This window comes from Bactrocera neohumeralis, chromosome 5 (assembly GCF_024586455.1).
Source record: "Bactrocera neohumeralis isolate Rockhampton chromosome 5, APGP_CSIRO_Bneo_wtdbg2-racon-allhic-juicebox.fasta_v2, whole genome shotgun sequence".
Taxonomy (NCBI): domain Eukaryota; kingdom Metazoa; phylum Arthropoda; class Insecta; order Diptera; family Tephritidae; genus Bactrocera; species Bactrocera neohumeralis.
This window is the reverse complement of record NC_065922.1, coordinates 72078578-72106185: the sequence shown is the minus strand read 5'-3', so window position 1 is coordinate 72106185 and position 27608 is coordinate 72078578. Positions and strand designations below refer to the sequence as shown.

The window sequence follows — 27608 nt, the reverse complement described above, 5'->3', positions numbered from 1 at the left end:
ATATGTATATTATAATATTTATATATTATGTATGTATGTTTAGAAAACTGTTAAAACGCAGGGATATACCGTTGAAGTACTGAATTTGGTTACGAAATAGCTAAACAAGTAAAAAATAAAACTAAAAACTTGTACTAAAATTTAGTCAGCCCTTAATATTCACAAAAAATGTTAGTACTTATAATTTCATAATTTTTAGTACTAAAATTTGTTTACTGAAAACATGTACTCAAAATGTACTAAAATTTAGCACGAAAATGCAAAGGATTGTAGCAAAACTATTTTTTAGTACTAATATTTTTTACTGAAAAAACTTGTACTAAAAATTTAGTCCACCAAATGTACTAAAATTTAGTACAAAAGTTTAGTACATAAATGTAATTAATTTTTTTACGTTTTCACTGCTAAGAATAGCAAAAGCATAAAAATTATAAAGCATTTGATGCTAAAAAGATGTAATATTGGCGCCTAGAAAATTAGTACTAAAAGTTATATAATTAATTTTGTGCCGAAAACTATTATTTTTCTCTGCAATTTTTATAGAATATGCTATTTTCTCTAGAAATCTCTAGTTCGCATTTACCAATATGTACTGGCAGTGGCCGGCAGCTTTTCATGAAAACAAAAGTCTAACGCAAGCTTAATACAGACATATGTACATATATGATATAGCCTTGACTTTTGGCTTTTTTTGATACCCACTTCAGGATTTCCTTTAACGATTTTTCTTTTGATTTGATTTTCCAGTCAACAATTTTTCTAATATCGCACATACACACACACACACACAGATGTCTGTGCATAAATGAATGAAATTTGTTGTTATATCCGGCTGCATGGGAAGAAGAACTCTTAACATTTACGCTCGGTTGCTTGGTTTGGTTTGCTTTTGATTTATTTCGGATTATTTGTATGCGAATACATAAAAAAAGAGGTGGAAAATGAGAAATACAAAGCAGCATTAAAGGGACCACGTATGTGTGTGTGTGTGTGTGGGAAAAATTGGACGCAAAATATGTGGCCGCACAAAAAACTTATGCTCAATACAGATTTATACAAATATGAGTACATATACATATATAGATATACCATATATACATATATGCACTTATAGACGGTTCTCTGCGCCATCTGCATGCTCGTGCGCGCATTTGTTTGCAGCATTTTGTGGCAAAGCAATCATACAACAAATTTAATCCCGCTAAGCGGCTTTCACGTATTTTGTTATATTTTTCCTTTTTAGTTTATTTTTCCACTATTTCAGCGCTTTTCTGCTTAAAGCCAAGCGAGTGTGAGTAATGCTGACAGGAAATCCAGCAGCGAGGCGGCTATATGAGTATGTACCGTTATTGATAGCTAAATGTTTGCTAATGTGTAGAATCATACAAATGTACATTTGTGCATATTTACAATTTACAGCTTATTTCCGTTACTCAGCCCAGCTGCCACGCTGCTACGTCTCACAATAATTTTTATTTCGTTTGGCGCACTTTTCACTAACTCCAACCGCATTTCACACTGTTTGTATATAATTTGGTTGAGTATACCCTCAACAGCGTATATTAAGTTTAGCTCAAAGCTTATAATATAAAACCAGCGTTGTAAACCCTATAAAGTACATATGTGTATAGAAATGATCAACGTGACGAGTTGCGTCGATTTAGCTATGCCTGCTTGTAAACGCAGACTAGTCTTTTAATTTTTGAGATATCGATATGAAATTTTGCACACGTGCTTTTCTCCCAAAAGAACTGTTCACTTTGAGGGAAATGCCGATATCGGACCACTATAGGATATAGCTGCCATACAAACTGAACGATTGAAATCAAGTGCTTGTATGGAAAACTTTTTTATTTGACGAGTTATCTTCACGAAATTTGACACCGGTTTTTCCCTAGGACAACGCTGCAACCTCCGACGAAATTGTTCAGATCGGACCACTATAGCGTATAGCTGTCATACAAATTGATCGATAGGAATCAAGTGCTTGTATGCAAAACTTTTTTATTTTACAAGATATTTGTACGAAATTTAGCATGCATTACTGCCCAAGACAGTGAAAATATCCGAACAAATTGCTCGATCAGAATCATATAGTGCTATAACCTGATGATTGAAAAATACTTTATGGAAAACTTTTTCATTTGAAGAGAAATCTTCTCAAAATTCGGCAGATATTATTGTCTAAGGCAATGTTATAATCTCCAAATAAATTGTTCAGATCGGACCACTATATCATATAGCTGCCATACAAACTGGCGGATCAAAATCAAGTTCTTCTGTAGAAAACTTTTTTATTTGTGTTGGGTATTATAGTTTTGGTGCAAACGAAGTTAAATTTTTATTTTGCTCTTTACCATTTTTGCTGTGAATCACTTTTTTGCGTTTAGTTATTTATGTTTATGCCAGCTTGCACATTGAATAAGACATCGTACTAATATGCACATGAAAGCGTACAAATTATTTGCTATCTAGCAGAAAAACATATAAATGCGCACTCTTTTAAGGCAGTGTGCCACTCACAGCGACTTATAAATCTAGCATGAGACTGTTGTGCTTAAAAAGTTGAAAAAAGTAAAAAAGAAATATAATAATAATTCCCGACGCAGTCAATAACTGACAGTCAAGGTCGCTTAAGCGCCATGTAAACGTATATACAAACACTTTTTGTTGTTGTTTGCTGCTTGCTACGTCGACCTTTTCCCGTTTGAGCTGAGATTAAAAATATTTTTTGCTCTCGTGAAAAATTTGTAATCGTTATGCGCTTGTATTGGCGATAAATATTTACAGCAGACACAGTACTTGGCATTGCAGTGATATGGCACAACGGGGCGTATACGTAACATTTAGTTGAGTATGCAATTTGATTGCCAGCGTTGATGAGTTGATGTAATGATTAGTTTTTCAAAGGAAATTTATAAATCAAGGCGGGCTATATAGTAGTGTCAAGGGAGTGCAAATATGCTAAGTTGCTAAGCATGTGCTGACAGGCAAGAGGAGGCGTGGAAGTTGAATGGCAAGGCGGTGCTGGTGTCAGAGAGCGAAGTAAAGTGCGTAAAATATAATTCTTCAAAGAGGTTTGGAGATAGAGTGCAGTTAAAGCGGATATTAGCTTATATGCAAATGTCAAATGAAAAATTTAGGGATTTATACAATGTTGGATTTGATAAAAATGTCTCTAGATTTGATTAAAAATGCCTTTAAATCGACTCCAAATGACCGCAATACAGAATAAGTCGATAAAAATGGAAAAAATAGCGATATTGATAAATACGAAAAATTATAAACTGATTTTGGTCAAATTAATGACAAAATAAATATGCTAAAATTTCAGAGAAAACGGCGAAAGAGCTTACCGAGACTTTAACAAGGATTAAGACACTTGCGATGCGTTTTAAGTATGCTTAGGGAAGTAACTAATCTAAAAGGAAAAAAAAACTTAAAAAATAAAAAAATGAAATTTTTGTGACTTTAGCTTCAATTGGCTGATGTTTATAAATTCTTTACATAAAATGTTTATTTAATATAGTAAAAAGTGTTTTTTTTTTAATATAGAAATTAATTAAAAAAGAGATCTGTAAGTATCTCGACCTCAGCGACATCTAGCGCGCCTTTTTTGCAAAGAGTTTTTATTAGAAAAAAATAGTGAAAAATCAGAAAAACGTGCCAAATTAAACATTAAATAAAAAACGCATACAATTATTAGTTGATGGATGTAAATTTAAATTAAAAAAAAATAGCATAAAATTGCTACCTATGGCCCCGATTCATAAGTAGCAATTTTATAAAAAATATTATTCACGGCGCTACCTAGCGCATCATTTGTTACAATAACATAACTGGAAATCTTCATATTTGGTATTAATGGGGGAAGTCAGAGAAGAGTGAGTGAGTTATTTTCAATAAATTTTGGTGGCGATTTATATTTTACTATAAAGTACAAACGCATCTAGTTTCATTCATACTAATATTTATAATTGGTCTAAAGGCCGATATATTCGGTGAAAAATTAACTGGAAAGACAGAAACTTGCTTAAGAAAAAGGCTCCGAAATTTTATTTACCAAGTATTCGTTATTTTTTTTATTAATTTTCTTGTAAAAGTGCGATTATCGGTTTATTTACAAATTTTGAGGTTATGATAAAACAAAATTTTCAGAAAAACAATGATGAATTGTCTTACTTGAAAGATGGATTGATTGAATATTTACAATGAGGTTTTTGGAAGAACCGATTAAGAAGGTGGATTGATTGATTATTTACAATGAATTTTGAGGAAGGAAAGATTATTTATAATTTCGCAAATTAAAAATTTTCCAATGATTATATTATTATAGAAATTGTAGACTGTTATGCCTTTTTCAGCATTAAATACATAAATTTTTACTTAGAAAGTATACCACCTGTACGTTGTATATACTTATAGTTATCGTATCACACATCACTGCAGCCTCCAAAGCTAAAACAATTGAAACTTCAGCCAATCACACCACATACCGGACCTGCCACGGCGTATACGCAACATCAGAAACATTAAGCAGGTATATAGTAAACGCTAAAAATAAATCGAACTACATTTAGAGCGCACAAACGATATCAAAGTCATATAAAATGTATGCGTGAGCCATAATTTATATAAAAAAAATAATGGATACTTTCAACAAGCCTGTTGAATATTTAAGGCTCACACATGTGGATGCTAACGAAATCGGTTATACATATATATGCATATAAGCGTATTTTTCGCGCTGTTGGGTGTTCATATGTTAGACTGCAACATATAATCAAGGCGTGGTGTGAACAAAAAGACAAGACACATGACAAATTAGCTTAAATCTGGCAAACAAGTAAGTGTAGTCAGCAAGGTACCACTTTAGGCATGTGAGTACATATTGGTGTGTGTGTGTTTTGCGAGCTTGTAAAAGCATTCAAAGCAAGCTTTTGTAAGGCAGTGCATATGAAATATGCAAAAGTTGCGTGTGTAGGTGTGCAATATAAATACTTATATACCATATTGTGAAAACTTCTTATGCTTTATTTTCTAACTGAAGTAAGCTAACCTGTTGAGAAGTGGAATAAGCAGCTAAATAAAAGGTGCGAATAAGACAGCGTAAATAAATAACGTAAATATTTAAACAAAATACACAGACATATATATGTATATTTATAAATTATAAATCTACATATGTATATACATGAAAAAAGCAATATAATATATATTTGGACTCAAAAGCCTACATATATAGACGCCAGAGTTGCACAGGCAGACATTGTGTGCAGTGTGACATATACAGCAAACTCACACAAGCGTGGCAGCTTGCTTTGTAATACATTTCGCATGCTTGTCTGCGCGGGAAGTCATTTAACCGACGCGCGTGAAGAGGCAAGTTGAGCACGAGCAGCAAAAAAGTAATATTAATAAAAAGGGTTTAAATTGAAAAGCCTGCCGTGAGCGTCTACAAGTCATATAGGTTGCTTGGTAGACACAATGGAAGCGCACAAACACTTATAACTTAGCGAGATGAGGATAATTTAGTGCCTTTAAAATGATAAACAGGCGCAACGTAAATCAGGTAAAAATAATAAGTTATACTTAAAGCTAAATAACAGTTAGAGTAGCAGGAGATGAGAGGCTAGTGTGTAGACAAGGACAATAATTGAAAGCTGAGAGCATTTAATGCTTACTATGCCGCTTGCTGAGGTCAACTAGTGAGAAAATAAGCTACTGGCAGAAACTTCTATCAAACAACTCTATATATTCTTTAAAGGAGAGTTAAGAAAAATTATTTTATAAAAGGCTGGTCCATACAATTAGTAAAAGCGATAAGTACATATTAATTACTATCATTTTTGGTAGCAAAATAAAACTTATTAAGCGCAATAGGCTAATATATGCCTTATATACTCCTTAAAAAGGGAAGGTTAGAAAATTGTATATTATTTTATATAGTAGTAGGAACGAGTTCTGCCCTATTTAGAAATATTTTTTATTTAAACATTATTATTCCATTATATTATGGTTATTTTTACTGCCTTAAAATATAAACAATGTCCTTTCATATGATTTTTTTTATGAACTACATGACGTATGAGTAACTTTACTTAGTCAGAAATTGTATCAACAACTGACTGCTGGAAGTCCAAAACTAAAAATAAATATTTCGAAATTTCTCTTAAATAAACTTGAGTACAGCTGGCATTACAACAAAAATATTCCAGTTAACCTTCGCTACTGCCATCTTTCATCATGTAAGCGCGGTCTCTAAAATCCCTATGCCATTCTTGCATCAAGGTTGCCGAATCGCCGCAAATATTACCCACAAATTGACAGCTCTGTTAGCTGACTGGCAGTTTGAAGAGCGTGTGGCGCTTTGCGTTTTCCGACTGCAGTTCACTGCCGCCGTCATTGGTCTCGACGGTGGCGCAACCTTCAATTGCTATCAAAATTATCGCCGCACGCTGACCTTGAGCTGTCGCGCTTACAAATTCGCAACTGCCACCTGCATTGAAGCATTGTTGCATTGAAGTACGGTTGCATTGATGCATTGCCAGCCTGTTAAAATTGTGAAATAGTACTGAGATTTTTTTGAAGCTTAAAATTGATGATTGTGGCAGGAAAATGGTGGTGAGGTGGGCCGTTTTTTTAGTTATTCATATGAAAGGTGTGTGTGAGATCTCACAACGATTGAAAGGAATATTTGTTTCAACAGAGTTGCCGAACAGGTAAACAATTTTTTTGTTCTAGAACGTGAAGAGGGTTTAAAATGCCTTCCCATCATACAGGGATCGTCAACCCAAGTGAGTGTTGTACCCACTAAAACACTCTCCCCTTCTACCAAGGAATTTTCGGGTATGAAAAATTGCAATAGTAGAATAATTTACTTAAAACATTAATATTTTGTATAATATTAGTGCAAAAATAAAAATAGCTACTTAAATTTCATGAAGAGAAATATAAATAAAAAAATATATAAATTAAAAAAATTGAAATTTTAAAAATTTTAGAAATCTAATAATTTCCAAATTTAAATATAAAAAAATTTAAATTTTTAACATTACTGAAATAACAAAAAATTTTGAAAATTTATTATATTTAAAAATTACACTTAAACATAAATTTGTCAAAAAAAAAAAAAATTACGAAAACTCAAAAATATTCAAATTTAAGAATAAAATACTTTTGTAAACAAACCAAAAAAATTGAAAATTTTTAAATTTTGCTTAAAAAATATTTTGTTCTAGTTGTGTAAAAAAATGCAAATTCAAAATATTAAGAATAATATATTTTTGTAAACAAACAAAAAAATTTAAAAAAAAATTGGCAACCCTTTTTTGATTTAGAAAAAAAATTTCGAAAAATAAAAATATTTTCGAATTTTTTTTTGAAAAACAAAAAAATTAAAAATATTTTCCTTTTAAAAAAAAAATAAAAATTATTTTTTTTTTTTAAAAAATAAAATTTTTAATTCTTAGGAAGATTTTAAATTTTTTTTGGAACAAATTTATATTTTATTAATTAATAAATATTATTTGGCATTCATTTTTAATAAACCCTAAAAATTTTAATTCTTAATTTTTCATATTTTTTACCTTTTCTTAAATTTTAATCACATAATTCAAATTTAAGAAATTTATGTTTTTTTCTTAATTTAAGTTGTTTGCTTTATCTTAAATACCTTACACTTAATTTAATTCAATTTTTTTCTACAAAAAAATCTCCACGCGCATAAATCACCGAAAAACAATTCAGCAGTCGTCATGCCACACTGATTTTCCGATTTTGCTAACACATTTCCCCCGCCCATTTCAATTTACTTAAGCACCTGCGTCTCAGCTAGTTAAAGCCAAAGCGCTTTCGGCCTGCCAATTTGCCACCAAGCAACAACAAACCTTGCAAATTCGTAATCCGCCGCCGTTTCTAACATATTTTCAGGCACTCACACCCTCACAGACTCCTTCTGCTTTACTTGTGTTCTTGCGTATTTGCTTTCCTACTTTACCCCGACCTTCAAATGGCTTATTAACTTCTCCCGCCATCTCTTTCCCTAAGCAGCGTACGAATTAAGCGCTCATTCTACTTGTAGTTCCTACCTTTGATCACCAAACCACCAGACCAGACCGTCTATTGCTGGCGGCGATTTATTTGTGTTGTAGCTGGTTTTTGTTATTTTTCTAATATTGTTATTGTTTTCTTTAACAAAGTTGCGCAGATTTGCCTAATTAATGACTATTTCGTAAAAATCTGTTGCAAATCAGTTGAAGTAGATATACTTTTGCGCGTGAAATTTGATTTAAAAGGCAGTAGGAAGGGCTTGCCGAAGAGTAATGCTTATTTTTGGCGGATTTTGGTGAAGTGGAAAGTGAGAAATTGATGGAATTAATTGTTTATTGTTTTGAAAATGCTTAAGTGTGTTGAGTTGAGAAAATGAAATACCGTGGTATTTGAGAGGAGAATCCAAGGTAGTGAAAATATTTCGTTAGTTCCAAATTAATACTTTAGTACGAATGGTAAGTGATTTCCTAGTAAAATCAACTGAAATATAGGCTTGTTATCTCAAAGAATATCGAATAACTTCTAAAGGCCACATAAATTCTAAAGGTGATTTCAAAGCAACCTTCTCTTAAAGTACTATTAGGCCTGAACTTAACGTTGTCGACAGTATTTTTAAGAGCTGGATGCCTTTGCCTTCATTCTTGTATTCCGTGAATAAATTTATCCTTTCAAAAACTGGCTAATCCTTCCCTCATATTTTGTTCCTGACATGATTGATTATAAATTAGAATAATTTTTTTCTTATGCAGTCGTGTCTAGGCTTAATAAGAAGGAAACTCTGGTCGTCCGATGCCAAGTGAGTTTGCTAATCAACTAACTAATCCTAACGAATCAAGCCTCGGTATCATAGAAATGATCTAACTTAAGTCTCCTGAAAAAACTGCTAAGTCAGCTCAAGGTCAGGGTTATGTTCGAAAACTGTAAGACCCCGAAAAGAAAAAAAGTTTATTGGAATCATCACAGCTCTCAGGCTTTCAGTTTTGAATCGAAAATCCATAAAAGGAGGCGCTCAAATCTGAGATGGGTTTTGGAATATGTAGATCCTTAGGCTTCTAGTTTTGTTGTCAAATCCCATATGATCGTTATCCATGTTCCGATTCAATAAAATGCTTATGAAAGATCACAAACCAACTCAATCTGACCATTTCTTCTTTAGGGTTCTAACTGCTATACAGAAGCAAAGTTGCAGCTCTGACTTTCGATAAATGTGGGATTCCTTAAACCTATGTATTTAAGGTCGTCTCAAGTCTTATTTGAACTTTGGGAAGGCTTTCCTGCTTTTTTAAACAACGAAGATATTATATAAGTAATAATATTAGCAGCGGAGGCAGCTTATTACAGTAGACTATGTGGTTAACTGAAACCAATTCGCATAGACGACTCATCCTTCGAAAGATCGTAACTGTAACAATTGTAATGAATTAATCGTACAACGTTTGGCGAACTCAGCCGACAAGCCAACGACCAACTGACAGGCTGAAATAACAAATCAAAACTAAAACGAGAGTGGGAAGACAATTAATGGAAGTGGAGACGATGTAAAGGACAAACAGTGCCATTGAAGGTAAGACAGTCAATGACGCATAAACTCGTAAGATAGCCAGGCAGAATTTTGTTACACTATCAAAGATGGTTGAAAGCAGGAGTTTGAGCGAAGGCCTGCATGAGAAGAAATAAATCAGAAATAAAGCAATATTATTGAATTGTTGCTGTTGTTACTACTGCTGCTTAGATACTTGTATCTGCGCTTGGCTTAGGCTGTTGCTGTCTTCGCGGTTGCGTAGCAAAACAATTGATTTATTTATGGGCTTATCTGTCGCCTTACAGCCGATTTGCTTGAACAACTTTGGTGGAGACTTGAGGTGGGGGCTGTAAATAACCTTCGTTATGCTTAAGTATACAAATCCAAGGTTAGGTGTGTGTATAAAATAAATCAGACACTAACTAATTTAGTTGTTTAATATATTAGACTTGGAGCTGCGATTGCACTTCGGAGGTGCGTCGGACGGATCTGCGTAAAGGGTACGAGCGCGCTAGGAATTCATGATATGTGTTCTTGAGTTCTTAAGTCAATTAAACGAAATTTAAAACTCGGCGCAAAAGTAAGTCTTTATTGCCTTCAGTTTATAATATGAGAGAAATAATAGTATTTTCGAAGGATTTCTTGAGAAAGACTTATTTAGAAGTTCTGAAAGCTATTCTGGAGTTAAAATATTCAGAAGTGTAAGCGAAATGGATGAATTTACGGAAATTCAATCGTCCCGGTGGAGATAAATGAAAGTCTAATAGAACACTGAGCTGAGACTGGACGAGACCTCAGTCAATATTCCCAAAGAAAAAAGGATATTTGGACAGATTTCGCGAGTAAGGCTTATTTAGAAATACTGGTAGATATTTTCGAGTTCAGACATTCAGAAGAGTGAGTGATGGTCGTTTGTGGAAGCCACTAGATCTTTTGGAAATAACTGAAAGTCAAATTCAACAATAAACTGAAACAAGTTGAATTGGGAAAGGCTTAACAAACAACTTTTCATCAGAAGTGGCCACTTCCTTCATATATGTATCTAGATATGGGAAACTGGGAAATAATATGCTATAAAATAAAGCTCCTGAATGGCGATAATTAAATGTATATCTTCAGAAATAAGCCTCTTCAGATGATAAACTCGATATCGGCAGATCTTCTCTTTCCAAAGTTTATTTATCTTGGAAGATAATTTAGTGAAAGTGTATAGTAAGAGTCCCACAGTTGCTTGTTTTGCGTTTTTCTGACCAAAAATCTACGATTCTTGGGAAAAGTCATAGTGAGATGATCCTGAACTACCAGTTTCAGTAGTTCGCGGATAAAATCATTCGAAAAAAGTAAGTCCGTGGAGCAAATCTGAAGACGAGGTCAAGCGGAATGCGTTAATTTAGAATAGCGGAATCCTAAATAGTGAAATTACCGATTTTTAAGAACTGACAATTGGTTCAAAGACAGAAATGCAACCCTGATTAAACTCCGAATGCGCCAACCTAGAACCATATTTCTTTGAATACAGGGTTTGTGGATTCTTAAGCACAGCGAATTGGTTCGGAAGAGAGAAATAACGCAACCCCGTTAAGTTTTTTTACACACAACATTGATTCCCAACACCATTGCAATCAACATTGTAATTTGAATCTTTTATGCTTTATACGACCAAACAAACAACAACAATAATAAAAACAAAGATTAAAGTGTCCTTGTAAAGCTTTTAAACGCACAAAAAATGCAGTCTGTGGAAGCGGCAAAGAAAAAGAAAGACTAAAAGTAAGCAGATTGCTGAAGTGCACTCACCAAAGCATAGCAAAAAGCAGAGAGCAGAGAACGAAGAGCCGTCTAGCGCTGAAATAAATCAGCGATGCAAAAATATTAATGGAAAATTTAGTTTAAATTAAAAGCGTGAATGCTTGCGCAAAATGCGATGAGCAAAAATAATAGTGAAGCACATAAACACTAACCGAAAGATGTCTGTATGGGTTAGTATAACAAAATGCATGCAAATCTATAGATATACAAACACACATATATATAGATATATATTTATATAGATATATAAACTTTTGCAACGCGTCGTGCAATTAAAAAACTTCAACTCAAGGGCGCCGCCAACAAATTGAAGGTTTACACTACTATGGACCAATGGCAGCGCGCGTAGCAAGCGGGAGCGCTTAGGGAGTATTCTGGGCAAGGTAGTGGCGGTTGTGGTGTTGTAAAGCAACGACGGCGCCACACAATGTCAGCGCCACGTCAATGCCAATGCTGCTTAAAGGCAGCCAGCATGAATGCCGAAATTGATGAAGCGTAGGTTCGGCAGCTGACGGGGGCGTAAACCTCACCAACGAGCTTTGATGATTGCAGATGACGTCGAAAAAAAATTGCAGAATGGCTTGGTATCGAGAGATAAAAAGTATAAAAAATTCAGTGCAATTAAGTGAGTACGATAAGATAATAAGAGAGTGAAGAGACTGGGTAGGAGCAATTAGAAAATATTTTAAAAATAATTTAAATGCAAAAGATGAGTTGAAAAATTAGTTAAAGTGCCACAAATTTGATGGTGTTCAGAAATTAGAAACTGCAATGCAGAGTAATTAGTTGTTATTCAGAAAATTAATGCAGTAATGCATATTAAGTAGATGTTACTCAGTAAAAAATAAATTAATGAAAAACTAAAAAAAAATTGTGCTTGTAATTAAAAAGTAATGTATTAAAAAGTAATCATGGTTATAATTTAAAAGTAATTAATTACCCAGTAATCATTACTACATCATTAGAAAATGGAAAGTGAAAATAATTTAGGTTGCTCTATTCTATGTCACATTGTATAGTTATATATCGTAAACATTTTTATTTGAAGTAATCAAATTGTAATTAAAAATTATATATTGAGCACCTTTTTGCCTAATAATTTTAAAAATCATGAAAAAATTTATTAAAAAAGTAAATTAATGAAAAACTAAAAAAAAATATGCGGTTGTAATTGAAAAGTAATGAATTACAATGTAATCATTACTACATGATTACAAAATGGTAAGAGGAAACAATTGATGTTGCTTTATCTATGCAATATTGTATAGTTATACAACGTAAATTTCATTTGAAGTAATCAATTTGTAATTGAGAATTATATAATGAATACCCGTTTCCCAATAATTAAAAAATAATAATTAATCTAATGAGCCTTAATCAACTAGCTGTGATGAACCAATTAATTACAATATAATTATTACCATACAGAAATTATAAATGATACTAATATGCTTTATAATTGTAGAGTAATTAACTGCATTCAGTGATAATTATATATGCATTGCTTAAAAACTAATTAAAATTAAGGAAAAACTAAAAAAATTTGTAGTTGTAATTAAAAAGTAATGAAAGAAAAGTAATCATTACATGATTACAAAATGATAATCTGTAATAATTCGTAAGCTCCTATATACCATTCATTATAATTGATAACGTAATAGTCAGAAATTTTATTTGAAGTAATCAGTTTGTAATCAAGTACCAGATATTGATCATAAGTTTACTTAATAATTTAAAAATTTCATTCAAAATGATGAACTATGTTAAAATATCTACAAAGAAGTATTTAAGTACACAATAATTGCTACCATAAAAAAATAATTTAAATTCATTGAAATATGTACTTTAAAGCTGTAGAGTAATTGATTGCTATTCAGTCGTAATAATGAGTGTATTGATTAAAAATAAAATAAAATTAATAAAATACAAACAAAATTGATGGTGTAATTAAAAAAGTAGTGAAATAAAGTTGTATCAAAAGTAACTTTTTTGAAATCAAAATGTATCATTACTATGTTATTTGAATACAAAATGTAAAGAGAAATAATCAAAAATCCGTGTGCGCCTATATTTACTATATAAAGTTGTAATCAGAAAATAATCTTTTATATGAAATACAAAATGTTAAGTTATATAAAGAAAATGTGCGCCATTTTCATATACTTGTAATCTCAAGTAAAATAACTTTTTGAAATAATCATGTATTTAATCAATGTGGTAACATATTTTGGTAATAATTTTGATTAATAGTTTACAAACTGAATTAAAGATTACGAACTATATTAAGAATGTGAGGAAATGATTAAGTGTAAAATATGCAACTTGTAATAGGAATGAAGTAAAATACTCTATAATTGTTTGAAATTTGGTATTGACTACATTGAAATGTACTTAAATTGTAATGAAGATGTAATTACTGCCAGCATATTGAAATAAAAATGGTAAAGCAATTAAATGCGGTGGATATTCGTTTTTTATTTAGATATTGGTAATGTAATCATGGTAATGTAAAAGTAATCATTACTATTATTAGAAGTAATGCAATGGTAAGTGAGAAAAAAAATGTAATTGATATTTAATTTTGAAGAAAATTGAAACTATAAAGTACGAAAAAGTATTAAGTAATAATAAAACGACTTAGTGGGTAGCAATTCATTCTATGTAATTAAAAGTAGTCAAATGAAATGAAAATTAGCTAGTGTCGGACAATAAAATATTATGCTTAATAGTAATGGAAAGTAATTAAACTTTATAAATTTAGTTATTGGTGAAATAGTAATGAAATTTGCAAAATAAAAAACAAGTAATGGAAATAATAAATCCGCCACAAAAGCGCAGCAAGAAGTAATAAATATTAAGTTAATGCAGTAAAATTGCAAACAATTATTTAAAAAGCCTGAAAGTGTGCTACACTTAATATAACTCCACATTACTTACAAACAGACTTAGATAAATGATGGTCACAGCAACTATGCACTTTGATAAAATACTTTTTAATGATAAGCGTTACACTTGAAGTTCAACCCACACACTTGAGTGTAAGTAACGGTGATTAGAATCAACCATAAACTGCACACACGCACACTGCACGCAATTAACCTGCTGCATAACGGAAAGTTAACTACAGTTGACTAGTCAACGAGCAAAGCTACTAAGTCTGGTACTACATTGGATACATACGTTTGCATTGTTGTTGCAATAATTGTTGTTGTGGCGCGCTTTTAATAAACAATTTATCTTAACAACTTGTTAAATCCAACAGTGTGACAAATGGCAGCTGTGCTTGGACTAAGATACAGTGGAATTTATTATGTGAAATATATAAGGATGTATGCGTGTGCGTGTATATGTACTTATGTATCTCTGCATATATTTTTATGTGTGTGATAAAGTATCGTTAATACATATGTTTTACCTTTGTCATTGCAAAGTGTAGTAATGCCCACTTGAGTTGATTACATTAACACATGTATACTTTAATACAGTTAGTATGGCATATTTCAGATTTATACCCACAAAAACTATTAATAAAATTTTTGTTATCGCTATTATTGCTGCAGGTTGTTGCTTTTGCTTTCGCAAATCTGTAATTGCCAATTTTTTATTGCCTTATTACTGTATTTTGTTGTAATTGCATATATTTGTTTGTTGTTGTTGTTGTTGCTGCTGCTGCTAACAAGTGTTTGCAATAATTCAAACCCAAAGGGTTACTCATACGACTTGTTGAACAAGAAATTTTTAATTTATTGATTGAATCAGTGGCAGAGAACAGAAACAAATTACAGTTATGGCTGAAAAAGTGCTCATAAAATGTCATTAAAATATAAAAAAAGTGGAAATAATTTTTTTATGCCTCATTTATCTTTAGCTGTTTATGGGTTAATCCTTTTTTATAATTTTTTTTACTTTTTACTTGATCTAGTTTCAGCAGTTTAAGGGTTAATACCAAAATCAGCCATAATACTTAACTAATTCAAATTTTTTGTTTATATATTTTTAAAATAGGCTTTCAGCAATTTTTTAAATAAATTTGAGTAGTTGAAGGGTTAAAATATATATTTTTCTAATATCTATTGTAATTTTAAAATAATTTTATACATATTTAAAGTAGATTTTCGGTTATTTTTTAAATATATTTAGGTAGTTGAAGGGTTAAAATATATATTTTTGTACTACCAAATGTAATTTTAAAGTGTAATTAGCAATTGTGCATTATTAGTGGCATTTCAGCACTGTTTTCATTTTTGTTTAGGCTAGTTTTTGGGATAATAGAAGTTTTTGAATTTTTAATTTTTTTTTTGGAGAAATAAAATTTTTTGTAAAAAATTTAAATTTTATTTTAATTTTTGTTTAGACTAGTTTTTGGGATAGCAGAAGTTTTTGAATTTGAATTTTTTTGGAGAAAAAAGTTTTTTTGTTAAAAATTTATTTTTTTTTTATTTTTCGTAAACCAATTTATATTAATTACCGTTTTCAAAGTTGTTTAGGTTATATAATTTTGATGATTTATATTTCTTTTTCTATTTTTGTTTTCATTTATATTTAGTTACAGTAGCTTTTGGGTTAAAATAAATTTTTTTGTAAAAATTTGAATTTTGATTTAATTTTTGTAAAAAAATAATTTTAGGCTCTTTTTCGAAGCATTTTGAGATTATGTAATTATAGCTTTTAGGTTCAAATATATTTTAGAATTCAAAATTTTTAGAAACCTTTCATTTTAATTTTCTTCTTTTTCACAAGTATTGAATTTTTTTATTTTAATTTATTTATAATTTATATTTAGGGTAGCTTTTGGGTTAAAATATTTATTTTTATATGAATTTAATTTTTTTTATTTTTATTTAAAATTTAATTTTTTTTTAATATTTTGTTGAAATGATGCTTTTCGATCTATTTAAGCTTAAACCTTTTACACATTTTTAATTTAAATTTATTTTTCATTTATTTTTTGGGTTAATAAAATTTTCCGAAGAATCTAAAATTATAGAAAAATAAAAAGTAAAGATGAGAATATCTGCCATAAAAAGTTTCTAAAATGCCCTCAAACCCCAGTGATTTTTTATCTTTATCATTATCTTTATCTTTATCTTTATCTTTATCTTTATCTTTATCTTTATCGGAAGAATGGTTTTTTGAAAGAAATATAAATTTGCTTAGATTTCATCACAGTGGGGATCCGAATTTTGTACCCTAGCTACATAAAGGGGTAGTTACATAAGTCCTGGTCAAAAGTACGACTTTTTGAAATTTCTTGCGGAGAAAAATAATTTAGCTTAGAGTGTACCAAAGCAGGTATTCGGACCCTGGTCATATTGAAGGTTAGTTACGCACTCAGCTACGGCTGCCCCAATCTATGAAATCAACTTAATTGTTCTTCAGCTCAGTTGACTCACCATCCTTATGATTCTTTAGTATTCGCGTGTGTTCAGAGTGCGGTAGACCTTTTCTTTCTATACTCTGCGCTCTCTCCCTCCTTTCTTGCATGCCATCTCCACCTGCCTCTAGCCTAACTAAAGGCCAACCCATTGTACTGCTTTTATTGCCTGTCAGTGTGCTATTAATTCAATTCCTTAGCCATAATAAATTTAATTTCGCCGCTGCACAAGCCAACTCACGTGGAGACTGCAAACTGTAGACGGACAGCGGATTGAAGACTGCAGCTGAGCACGTGCTACAAATTGAGGTATAAACTGTGGTGGTCATTCACATGCTGTAGCAAAAGACTACAGAGAGACTTAAGAATACTTTTGTGGGAACACTGTAAAATGCTTTGCTGCTTGGCGCCCAAAAGTATGCAATTTAAGGTAGAAAGCAGTATGCGACTATCAGCATTTGAAGATTAAATCGTTGCTAATTCAATTATCGATACTTTAATCAAGAAGTGAAATGGTTTGCCGCTAAGTAGATAAGATTAAATGTAACAGCTAAGAATTTGCGAATTTTTAGCGTTTATAAAGCCAAAACGCCAAGCGAGCAATGGTCATTTGCCTTGTGGTGTGTGCACGGCAGACTTCAATTAAAATTCTGGAAAAGTTCTTGTCCGCTCAAACTGCACAGTACGGCAAAAAAGTCGCAAAATGAACGCAAAAATGTGCCGAATGCCGTTGGGTAACTGCAAAACGCTGACTTTATGGCTGGCGTGCGCGCTGCTACTGTTACAGCCGACGCAACAGGTGAGTCAAAAAGCGAAACCCGTTAAGTAGCCACGTAAAGCTAATCAGTGCAATTAACGCGCGTCTTATCGCGTCCATACAGCGTTGTCAGCTTGTCCATACTATCTAACGCTATGCTTTATCAACTTGCAGAGTCCGCTGAAGCCGCTTGCAGTCGATGATACAAATAGTACGGAGTCATTATATTATACCGCCGGCGTTGTGGAGTTTCGACCATCTAGAAATGCGTCAGATGTTGCTTTGGCAGACAATCTCGCCGGTTATTTGGAAATAATAAGCTCGGAAGCTGCTGAACCCACAGATATTATTGTTTTCCCCGAGAGCACACTAAATGGTGGTGATACCGCCACATATGTACCCGAGCCTGAAAGCGCCACGACACCTTGCTTGCTGGGCAACACTAGCGACTATTCCGATTTTCTGGTGCAGATATCGTGTGCTGCGCGCGCGGCGCGTAAATACATTGTTATTAATTTGACCGAGCGCTCACAGTGTGTCGTTTCCGCAGCCGATCCGCGTCCATGTGCACCGAACGGTCTAAATATCTTCAATACTAACGTTGTGTTCGATCGTGAGGGCAAGGTAATTTCGCGTTATCGCAAATGGAATCTATATGGCGAGCCGAAGAATACCACCTATAGTGCGGACTTGAGCTCCTTCGACACCGATTTCGGTGTAGTATTTGGGCACTTCGTCTGTTTTGATATACTGTTTTATGAGCCCGCACAGCGGTTGGTTAGTATGGGTTTTACGGATGTGATCTTTACGTCGATGTGGTTCTCGCAGATACCATTTTTGACGGGTAAGTGTGAGTCTAATGAGTTAAAAAATGGTCGGGTTGAATTGGAGTAGGCAAAACTCGGTATTGCTGGCGTGATTGCTTTCGTTTGGCTCGTGTACCAGGTTATTCCAAAGTTCATAGCAGTCGCGAGCTGACGAGCCACGTCATTCCAGTAAAAAGTAGGCCACAAGTCTGCAAATGCGTGGGCGTCGTACATCGGCACTACTCTTCTTATCGCCTCATTAATAAAATAACATCCGATTTTAAATACTAAAAATTATAAGATAAGTGTAATGGCAAATTTAACTGTCTACATCTGTCACATTGATAAGATTAGATGATCATTTCATAAAACAGAAATGTAAACAATTTGGCATGCGTGGTGTTATCGAACTTTGAGCCGACGCGGAGCTTATCTAATCGAAATCGCTATGCGTCAGCAAAAAACACTGATTCAAGTCTGTTATTGGACTTTGGATTCGCGAAAAATTTAGATTTCGCAATAACCACTATTTCCTTTACCGTTATTTCCTGGAATTTACAGATTGCCAAGTTCATACAGTTTTGAATTTCTCAGCTCAGGCATTACAAATCCAGTTGGAAATTATTAATAAAGAGCTTTAACGAGCCAACAAATCGTTTTCCAAGTTTAACCACAACCGGTTTGAAGATTTCATGAGCTCGTTTTCGCGATAAATTAGAATCGCCCAGACTTCATTTTAACTACAAAAGAAAAATCTATAAACTCGGTGTTTCCTAAAATACTTGGTCCATATCGAAATGAGCTGGTAGTAATTCAGAACGGCTTTTCATGAGCTTACACACTGTTCTCTAGTTTTAATTGCGTCAACGACTGACTTTAGCAGCTTACGAGGTCTTTACCACAAGAACCTCAAACCGTTATATATACTTTACTGATACCATTCGAAATTTTCTTTAGTGGTTCAATTCCAAAGGTCAATTTATGAGATCTAATAAAACATATTCTTAAAAGTTGTGAATAGTTAAATAGGAGCTTTAACGCGTCAATAAATCGTTTTCTAAGTTTAACTACAGCTTTAACCGGTTTGTAGATCTTATGAGCTCGTTTTCTCGTTGAATTAGAAACCATCAGACTTGATTTTTACTTCATAATGCCAACACAAGGGAGAAATATATGAGCTGAAAGTATTCCAGTACGAGTTTTCATGAACTCACACGAGCTTTTTATCACAAAAACCTCAAACCGTTATACATGCTTTACTGATACCATGCGAAATATTTTTCAGGTGTTCAATTCCAAGAGTCATGGGCTTACTCAAACGATGTTAATGTGCTCGCTGCTGGCTCTAGTCTTCCCGCCGTTGGCTCAACTGGTTCAGGCATCTATGCTGGGCGCGCTGGTCCTATACTTTCCGTAATGAATACCGGTGAAGGCGAACGTCGCATATATGTCGCTAGAGTACCAAAGAAGACGCAAAACAAGCGCAGTGTACCGGTTGCGACAAAACTAACTGAGACTGTGGTGAAGCCGAAAGCAACACAGCGTCTAAACCAAGCTGATATTACATTGAAACGTGACTACTTGGAGAATTATGAGAGCATTTTGCTTGATTTAACAAATGCTAGTAGTCGTGCTGAGTACGATGTGTGCCATAAAACCTTCTGCTGTCACTTTGAGCTGCAATGGCACCAACTGACCACTGGTAGTGGAGGTCAATACTACACCTACCGTTTAGGTGCCTACGAAGGTATGCGTAATGAGGCGGGCGCTTACACTACGAATGCGATACGCAATTGTGCCGTATTTACATGTATCGGTGAAGATATATACGATTGTGGACGCATCTTCCCCGCCGATGTCGTACAACAGCCGCAAGTCGCTTTCGATCGCATTTCTATTGAGTCCAACTACCAGACGGGCTATCCATATTTGCTGATGCCGAACAGTTTGCGTGATGATCTCAAGCCTTTGGCGGTGAATGAATTTGTGTTCGAGCAGTACGATCTATTGGTGTGAGTATGATTGGTTTAACTTGCCTGTTGTGTCCGTTGAAATATATTTTTTCTTGTCTTAATTTTAGTGACTCGGAAGTAATGCGTCATGCGCGTTATACTTTGAACACCACAACCGACAATCTATTGGCTTTCTCCATCTATGGTAACTTTTTCGATGGGGAAGGTTTCATTAATGACACCACGAGCTCACCGCCAACGGAAAGTACGACGACTGTTGATCCAAGTGATGGCGGTGGCGCTGCGGTCTTACTACAGCCAATCATTTTGATTGGGGCATTGGCCGTTTTGCTAGGACTAGTTGCTTGAGTAGACAATATTAGAAGTAAAAAAAAATAAAAAATACTAGCGCAAGACTTGTGGATATAATTTGGATGGAATATTTATACTTTCAATTTACTCTTATTAAATCTTCAGCTAAAATTAACGAAACTCGTAAGTGGCTTGAAGAATAATTTGTTTGTCGAATATGAAGATATTCGTTCATACCATACACAGAATCTTCCTATACCTGTATTGGGTCATAGATATTAGAAAATATTTGAAGCTCTGAGAAATTTATTCGTAATTGCCTGCTAAAGACTTATGGGTCGTTTCGATACGTTCTACGCAAAGCAACACCTCAATGCTCTCCTGAGTAGCGAAGTCTACAGTGATGACGAGATAACAGAATCTATTCCTCGTTGAGCTCATAAAATAAATCACTAAAAGAAGAACTGTATGCAGAAGAAGCTCGGATAAGTTTCCAGTCCGTCGTCTTAGGCCATTTGTCTGGTACTGGTATATACTATAAACAAGTTGAGAGGTACAGTTTCTGTGAGACGCTTCCTAGCAGGTTTTTGTGTGCTGCTCATGAGAGCCGCGGTTATAATAAATGAAAACCAGTCTATTTTTACAGAGTTTGAGGTTTGAGAAGCTTTGGACGTTATTCTAAGAAATGTTGTCACCACTTGGACAAATATTTTTCGCTTAAAAGATATACTCGAGCTCGGGTCACACTCGGATTCCTGCTAGAGCCATACTAAAGTTTAGTTTTTGAAGCAAGGTTCGAGGTTTAAGGAGCTCTGCACCATTTGTAGGAGAGTTGAAGGTGATTTAGACGTTATTCTAAGAAATATTGTCCCCACTTGGATATATTCGAGCTCGAGTCACACTCGGATCTTTGCTAGAGCCATATTAAAGTTGATTTTTTGAAGCAATATCAGTTACTTAAGCTCGGTGACCACCTGACTTTACAGTTTTGAGATGTCAGCATGGCAAAAGGAAGTAATTGTATTAAAGCCATAAAAAACTCAGTTTCGATAGGTCCAAAAGACTATTTTTAGGAGAGTTCGAGGTTTAAGGAGCTTTGGACCATTTGTAGAAGTGTTTAAAATTTTTTTCGTTTAAAAGATGTTTTCGAGCTCGGGACACACTCGGATCCTTGCTAGAGCCATACTAAAGTTCATTTTTGAAGCAGTATGAGTTTTCTAGAGCTCAGTGACTACCTTACTTTACAGTTTTTAGATGCTAGCATGGCATAAGGAAGATATTGCTTTACTGACACGTGGTGCGGATAAAAGTTTTGGAAATGAAAATAGGAATAAAGGCCAAAATTTCTCCAAATGTGCATGGAAGATAGAAGTTATAATATTTTTTTGTTATATATGACTCTTCAGACTCTCCAAACGGGCGCAATTTTTTGCTCGAAGTCTCAGCAAAACTTTGTAAGAGCTAACAAACTAGTTACTTCGACAGAAGCTCCTGGTAATGTCATATATGTATGTACGTATGTATCGTTACTTCTACAGAAGCTCCTGGTAACGCCATATATACATACATATATGTATGTGTGGCGGTAGGTAATGATACCAAGCGGAAAATAAGCAAATGTTCATTCATCCAGCGGTTCCGGCACCACACTGATAAGCGCGTTTAGCTGTACATGAGTAAAAGAGGAACAAAGAAAGCGTGTAACTACAAGCCTCACACCACTAACCTGAACTACACTACAGAAATGAATGCAGTTCAATGAAATTTTTTCCGTGCTACAAATACCGAACTAAGAATACCTATGTATGTGTGTATGAATAGCGTTAGCAAGCTTGTTGTTGGCGCAAACTGTTGCTCCACTTGTTAGCATTCAACAGTCTCTACCTTTACAATACGCGTATATAGCTATGGATATTGTTGTGTTTGCAGTTCAAGGAGAAGTGACAGACGCTGGGTGAGAGCGGCGCGGAAACGTGTGAGTGCCTTAAATTCCAGTGGAAGTCTACAATGAAGAGAGTCGCTAACACGCAAGAGAAACGTAGAAAGCGAGCGCACGCTGGGAAATACTCCAATTGGTGATTTGTAGACCTTCACCGGGTGTTAGTTAGCAGTAGTGCCTCAAAGGGAAATGTAATAAATTATTTAAAAGCATGGAGAGTTTGTGCCTGCAATTTAAAGCAGTGTAGTCTTCGTATTAAAGTGGTTTAATAAAATATGAATGGAGGCATAAATAACTGAAGATTTTTGTTAGAGATCTCGTGAGCTTACTACTGAACACTATTTGCCTAAAGGATTGGTCCGAGCTTTAGCAAGTTGGGATATTTGGTGCTCAATCTAACGAACTGTACAGCATGATTTTACTGGATTAGTCAAGTGAAGAAATGAATATTTGGACACTCGTTATCGAGTAAAATATTCTACTTTAGCCGGACTTTTTAAGAGAAAGTTAATTGCAATAACTTGTACGCTCTAGAGACCCCGAAAGCTAATTTCTCAATCAATAGAATGTTCTTAGAAGAACTTGAGTTAGCTGAGAATTGCTTACGAAATACAGAGCTGATCCAAAGGAGAGCCGTCATCCAAAAATAAAGACATTCATGTAGCTTTAAATGCCACAGCGGATGAAGCTCGACTGTTCAAAACCCTTCAACAATTCGTCTATGCTTCCAAACAGAGTTCATGTATCGAAAAGTGCAATGAGAACTTCTTCTTCAATTTTTGACGAGTTTTTACCCAACGAGCGAATGTTGCTAGAGATTGAGTAGCGTCTGGCCCGGTTTCTTGTGAAGCTGATTAGCGTTTTATGAACAGCGCTCTTTTCACAGTATTTCCTATGTATCGGAAGCAATAAAATAATAAGGGATCCACGGCCAAAGCATAAGGTCACATCACAGAGATGGCTAAATGTTATTTGATATTTTGGTAACAAAGTTCTATGTTCAAAACCTGAATATTGAGAAAATATGTCTCCGCAATATCGAACTTAGCAAGATTTCTCTGGCCGCAATGATATTAGCACCAACTAGACACTCTCTATCTAACTGCCACTCTCGTTTTGAGAAGACTAAATATTTTAGAGGACTCTTTAGAGATTTGTCAAAGTTGTACCGAGGAAGGTGAGATGGAAACATGTGGACACTTTCTTCTCCACTATCCAGCAATCACTGAACTATGGCTGAAGCAACATCAGTCGAATGCTCCATACTTAGGCGATCTGGGCATCACAATGTACCATTGTCCTTTTAACTGTCCAAGTGGGATTGTTCATAGCTTCACAAGAATCAGACTGATTACCTTACCTAACCAACCTCCAAGCATTCAGAGAGAGAACAGGCATGATTTTGATCACAAAGTTTCATGAAATGTTTGATGACTTGATGGAAATCAAAACATTTCTTTAGTTTAGTCTCGAATATACAGGCCAGATCTCGAATACTTTAGCAGCAACTAGTTCTAATTGAATAAATGAAAAGGCTGTCTATTGTTTACAACTGAATTTTGAAAATTCGACCCAAAAAAGCTTAAAAAAAAAAACAGTTTATATACAAAATACCTCGAAATAACTTTGATACCTCAAAGCAGCAAAAAACGAATATTTCTGCTTAAACGTGCCAGCATTTCATATGCACCAACCCTCACGCATCAACTATATTAACTCACATGCTCAAAGATCCCGCCAACTGGCGCGGCAGATAAAAGTTCTTACAAAGGCCGCATGAATGAAAGTTTGTTTGGAGACTATGCTCGCTAGCGGCCACCTGCAATTGGAGACTTTCAGGTGCAAATTTCAAACCGAAAACACACAAACGAATTTCCCTTCAATGAATAGCTCAACAGCGCGCTAAACTACACACACACACACACACACACACACACAGCTGTAGGTATTTCCAGCGCGCTTCACTGGTTGCCGACCCACCGCAATGTACCGTTGTGCCCGCGCTGCGTGTGTGTGTTGAGTGCGTGCGCCGAATGGTTGGCTAGCCAGTTGGTCGACGGGCGAACAGGCGCCAAAGCATGCTTCGGCGCGGCCGAGTTGCCCCTGACGAGCAGGCGAACCGGGAGAGTGCGGCCGTTCGTTACACACTGACGCTAGCGAGCTGGCAGGCATGATACTGCTACAACGTGTGTGTGTGTGTGTGGACAGGGAAATTTTTGGAATTTTCCCTAACATTTCGGCATGCGACTGAGCAACAGCTCTCCAATGTGACTGGCCAAGACTAGTAGGCTTTCAGCCTCCGAGCGGACAGCAACACGAAATTCCTCCCTCCGAAGGGATGCGCGCGTACGGTGAAAATTAAGAGTTTTTTCAGTGTGGTGTTTAGACAGACCCATGTACATACAGTGTTACAGGTGCGCACAGACATATACACATACATAAATATATATATAATATAACATACGGTATGTATGTAAGCGTAAATGTGTTCGCGCGTGAAAAATTCAGTGTATAAATTCGTGCAGTAAATACTTTGTGTGAAAAATAGAAAAAAAAAAATAAAATTGAGAAAAAAGTTTACAAAATTTGCAAATTAAATACAGTAAATATTTAAAGTGCAGTGAATGGAAAATGCGCCAGTGGCAAAAGCAAATATGAAAATTTACAAAACAAAAAATAAATTTTTACGTACGAAAAGTGTGTGTGAGCAGCCTTACTGTAATTAGAGCGGAAATTCTGGTGAAACTTGTTGGGGTCGTGTAAAGAAAACTTTGAACTTTGTAGAAAAAAAATAAATAATTTAAAAAAAAAATTCAAAATTAAAGAAAAGCTGAAAATTTACAGGAAAAATATTAAAAATTGTATGAAAATTGTGAGAAATTAAAAAAGAATATTTAAAAAAAATTATAAAAAAAAATTAAAAAAAAAATATTAACAAAAAAATTACTAAAAATAAAAATATTGTTTCAAATTTAAAAATTGTATAAAAAATTCTGAGTTAAAGCTCAACAAAGTTAAGTGTATGTGCTGCAGTGTTAAAGTGTTTGCAAAAAAATCCTAAGTTTTGTTGGCGAAGCAGCAGTGATTTGGAGCGTTAAATACAAGAAAAAAGGTAGAATATATGAGAAATAAATATATTATTGAAATAAATTTAATATTGAAAATATAGTGTAATTTTTCAAAACGCCGAATTAAAGAAAATAGCTTTTCGAACTCCGATAGGCTCAAGTAAAACATTTCCAATTATTGGTTAAGTCTCAAAGTGAAATAAAAACGTTTTCTACAATGTATTTGAAATCAGTTTTCTAAGGAATTCTTAAAAATTAATAAAATTAAATTAAGATTGCTACAATATTTCCGAAACATTGCTAAGAATAAAAAAAATAATAAATATTTTATTTTTATCTAAATTTGTTCTTATGAAATTTCAAAAAAAAAAAAACAAAAATGCGATCGCCACAAAACTCCAAAACTAAGGCTAAACTAAGGCTCAAAATTTAGAAAGAAAATTTCCTTTCTAAGATATATTTCAAAACCGTTTACAATGGAAATAAAAAAAAATAAAAATTGCATTGCAACATTCACAAATTTTTGCTAAGGCTAAGTATTAAAAAAAGTAGCAATTAAAAAAAAATGAAAATTAAAAAAAAGAAATCTCCACAATATTTGCAAATCTTTGCTCAATATTAAAATGACCAACATTTTTAAAATATGTTTTAAATACTTTTTCTGTGGCATTTTTGGAAACAGAAGAAAAGTTGACATAGCCATATTCCAAGTTAAAAAAAATAGTTTTTGATGAATTCTTTTTTACATAAGTATTTTAGTTTAAAAAAGGAAAATTGAGAGCGCCACAACATTGTTAAGTTTCAAATTGAATAAATGTCTTTTTTAATATAATTTTAAAACTGGTTTCTATAGCATTTGTTCAAAAAAAAATAAATAAAATTCAGATAGCTCAACTAACTGAGGCTGAAAAGAAATTCATAAAATATATACTTACATAAAAATTTAACATAGTTTTGTTAAAGTTAGCTCCTTATAAAATTATACGAAAAAAACACTACTTTTAAAAATTTTTTTGGATTTTTTTGTGCTTTTCACATAGGAAATTTTCGCATTTTTATATACAATTTTTTATACATTTCAGCATAGTTTAACTTTTGAAAAAATTTACCTTCGTTCGAATAAAAAATAAATCTATTAAAAATTTAGAAAAAAAAAAATTAAAAAAACTGTATTTTAATTAACGAATATGTTATTTTGGCTACTGAATTTTCTTAATAACGAATTTTCTTTTTATGTTTAGGAATAATACTCGGAAATTTTAGCATTTTTGTGCCAGAGAGAAAAAGTGTTTATAAATTTTTGCAAAGAAAAAATTGTTGCTTTGCACAAAATAATTCTGGCATTAAATTACACATGCTGTAAAAAATTTTGAAGCGAAAATTTCGTTTGATTTTTTTTTTTTAATTTATTAAAAAAAATTTTCTTATAACCAATGGCCTTCCAGTTTAGCATTTATTATAAAAAGGGTAAATTTTAGAATAGCATTAACCTGAATATGGAATTAAAGTTATTACACTATTTAATACAAAATAATAAGAAATGAATAGTGAACTGTTAGTGAATATAAAAGTTAAAAATATAAGTGTTAAATTCATTAAAAATCTTAGAAACACGATTTTTAAAAAGTTGATTTTTAACTTCTAATGCAAATGTCTTAAAAACCATAAGTCAGCGGCAACTATATATATAAATATATATTTTCTTGATCTGGAGAATCTACTATATTCTTAGATATCCACACCCCGGGATGCTATTGTAAATCCCAGTCATACAAAATAATAATAATAATAATAAGATTTTAAAGAAAAAATTTCGCTATAAAATTTATATCAAAAATTAAAAAAAAAATGTTCCTTAAAAACTTTAAATTTTTTTTAAACAATTTGTTTTTTTTTTGCATTTATTTAAAAAAAATTTAGAGTGAAATCGGTGTGAAAAAAGTAGGAGACATTTTTAAGTGAAATTTTTATTGAAGACAATTTTTTTGGAACTATTTTTCACCTTACTTGAAACCAT

The 27608-nt window shown here is 33.3% G+C and overlaps 2 protein-coding genes across 2 annotated transcripts in view; both read left to right on the top strand.

Annotated features, from left to right (window-relative positions):
- Nucleotides 1-17407: 17407 nt before the first annotated feature.
- LOC126758203 (vanin-like protein 1) lies at nucleotides 17408-20669 on the top strand. The gene is made up of 4 exons (XM_050472322.1): nucleotides 17408-17556; nucleotides 17689-18358; nucleotides 19606-20332; nucleotides 20401-20669. Exons 1-4 carry the CDS (start codon nucleotides 17461-17463, stop codon nucleotides 20639-20641), a joined length of 1734 nt encoding a protein of 577 aa, XP_050328279.1. The 5' UTR covers nucleotides 17408-17460; the 3' UTR covers nucleotides 20642-20669.
- A 4124-nt stretch (nucleotides 20670-24793) lies between these two features.
- LOC126758195 (voltage-dependent T-type calcium channel subunit alpha-1H) overlaps nucleotides 24794-27608 on the top strand; it is a 257600-nt gene continuing 254785 nt past the window's right edge. The window contains exon 1 of the mRNA XM_050472312.1: nucleotides 24794-25635. The gene's annotated coding sequence lies outside the window, so the exon portion shown is untranslated. The remainder of the gene's footprint in view (nucleotides 25636-27608) is intronic.

What these genes read in the sequence shown, in the direction of transcription:
- LOC126758203 (XM_050472322.1), top strand. Translation starts at nt 17,461, where the DNA reads ATGAACGCAAAAATGTGCCGAATGCCGTTGGGTAACTGCAAAACGCTG. An exon ending in TGTTACAGCCGACGCAACAG is followed by an intron (nt 17,557 to 17,688) that starts GTGAGTCAAAAA and finishes ATCAACTTGCAG; the next exon opens with AGTCCGCTGAAGCCGCTTGC. An exon ending in GAGCAGTACGATCTATTGGT is followed by an intron (nt 20,333 to 20,400) that starts GTGAGTATGATT and finishes TCTTAATTTTAG; the next exon opens with TGACTCGGAAGTAATGCGTC.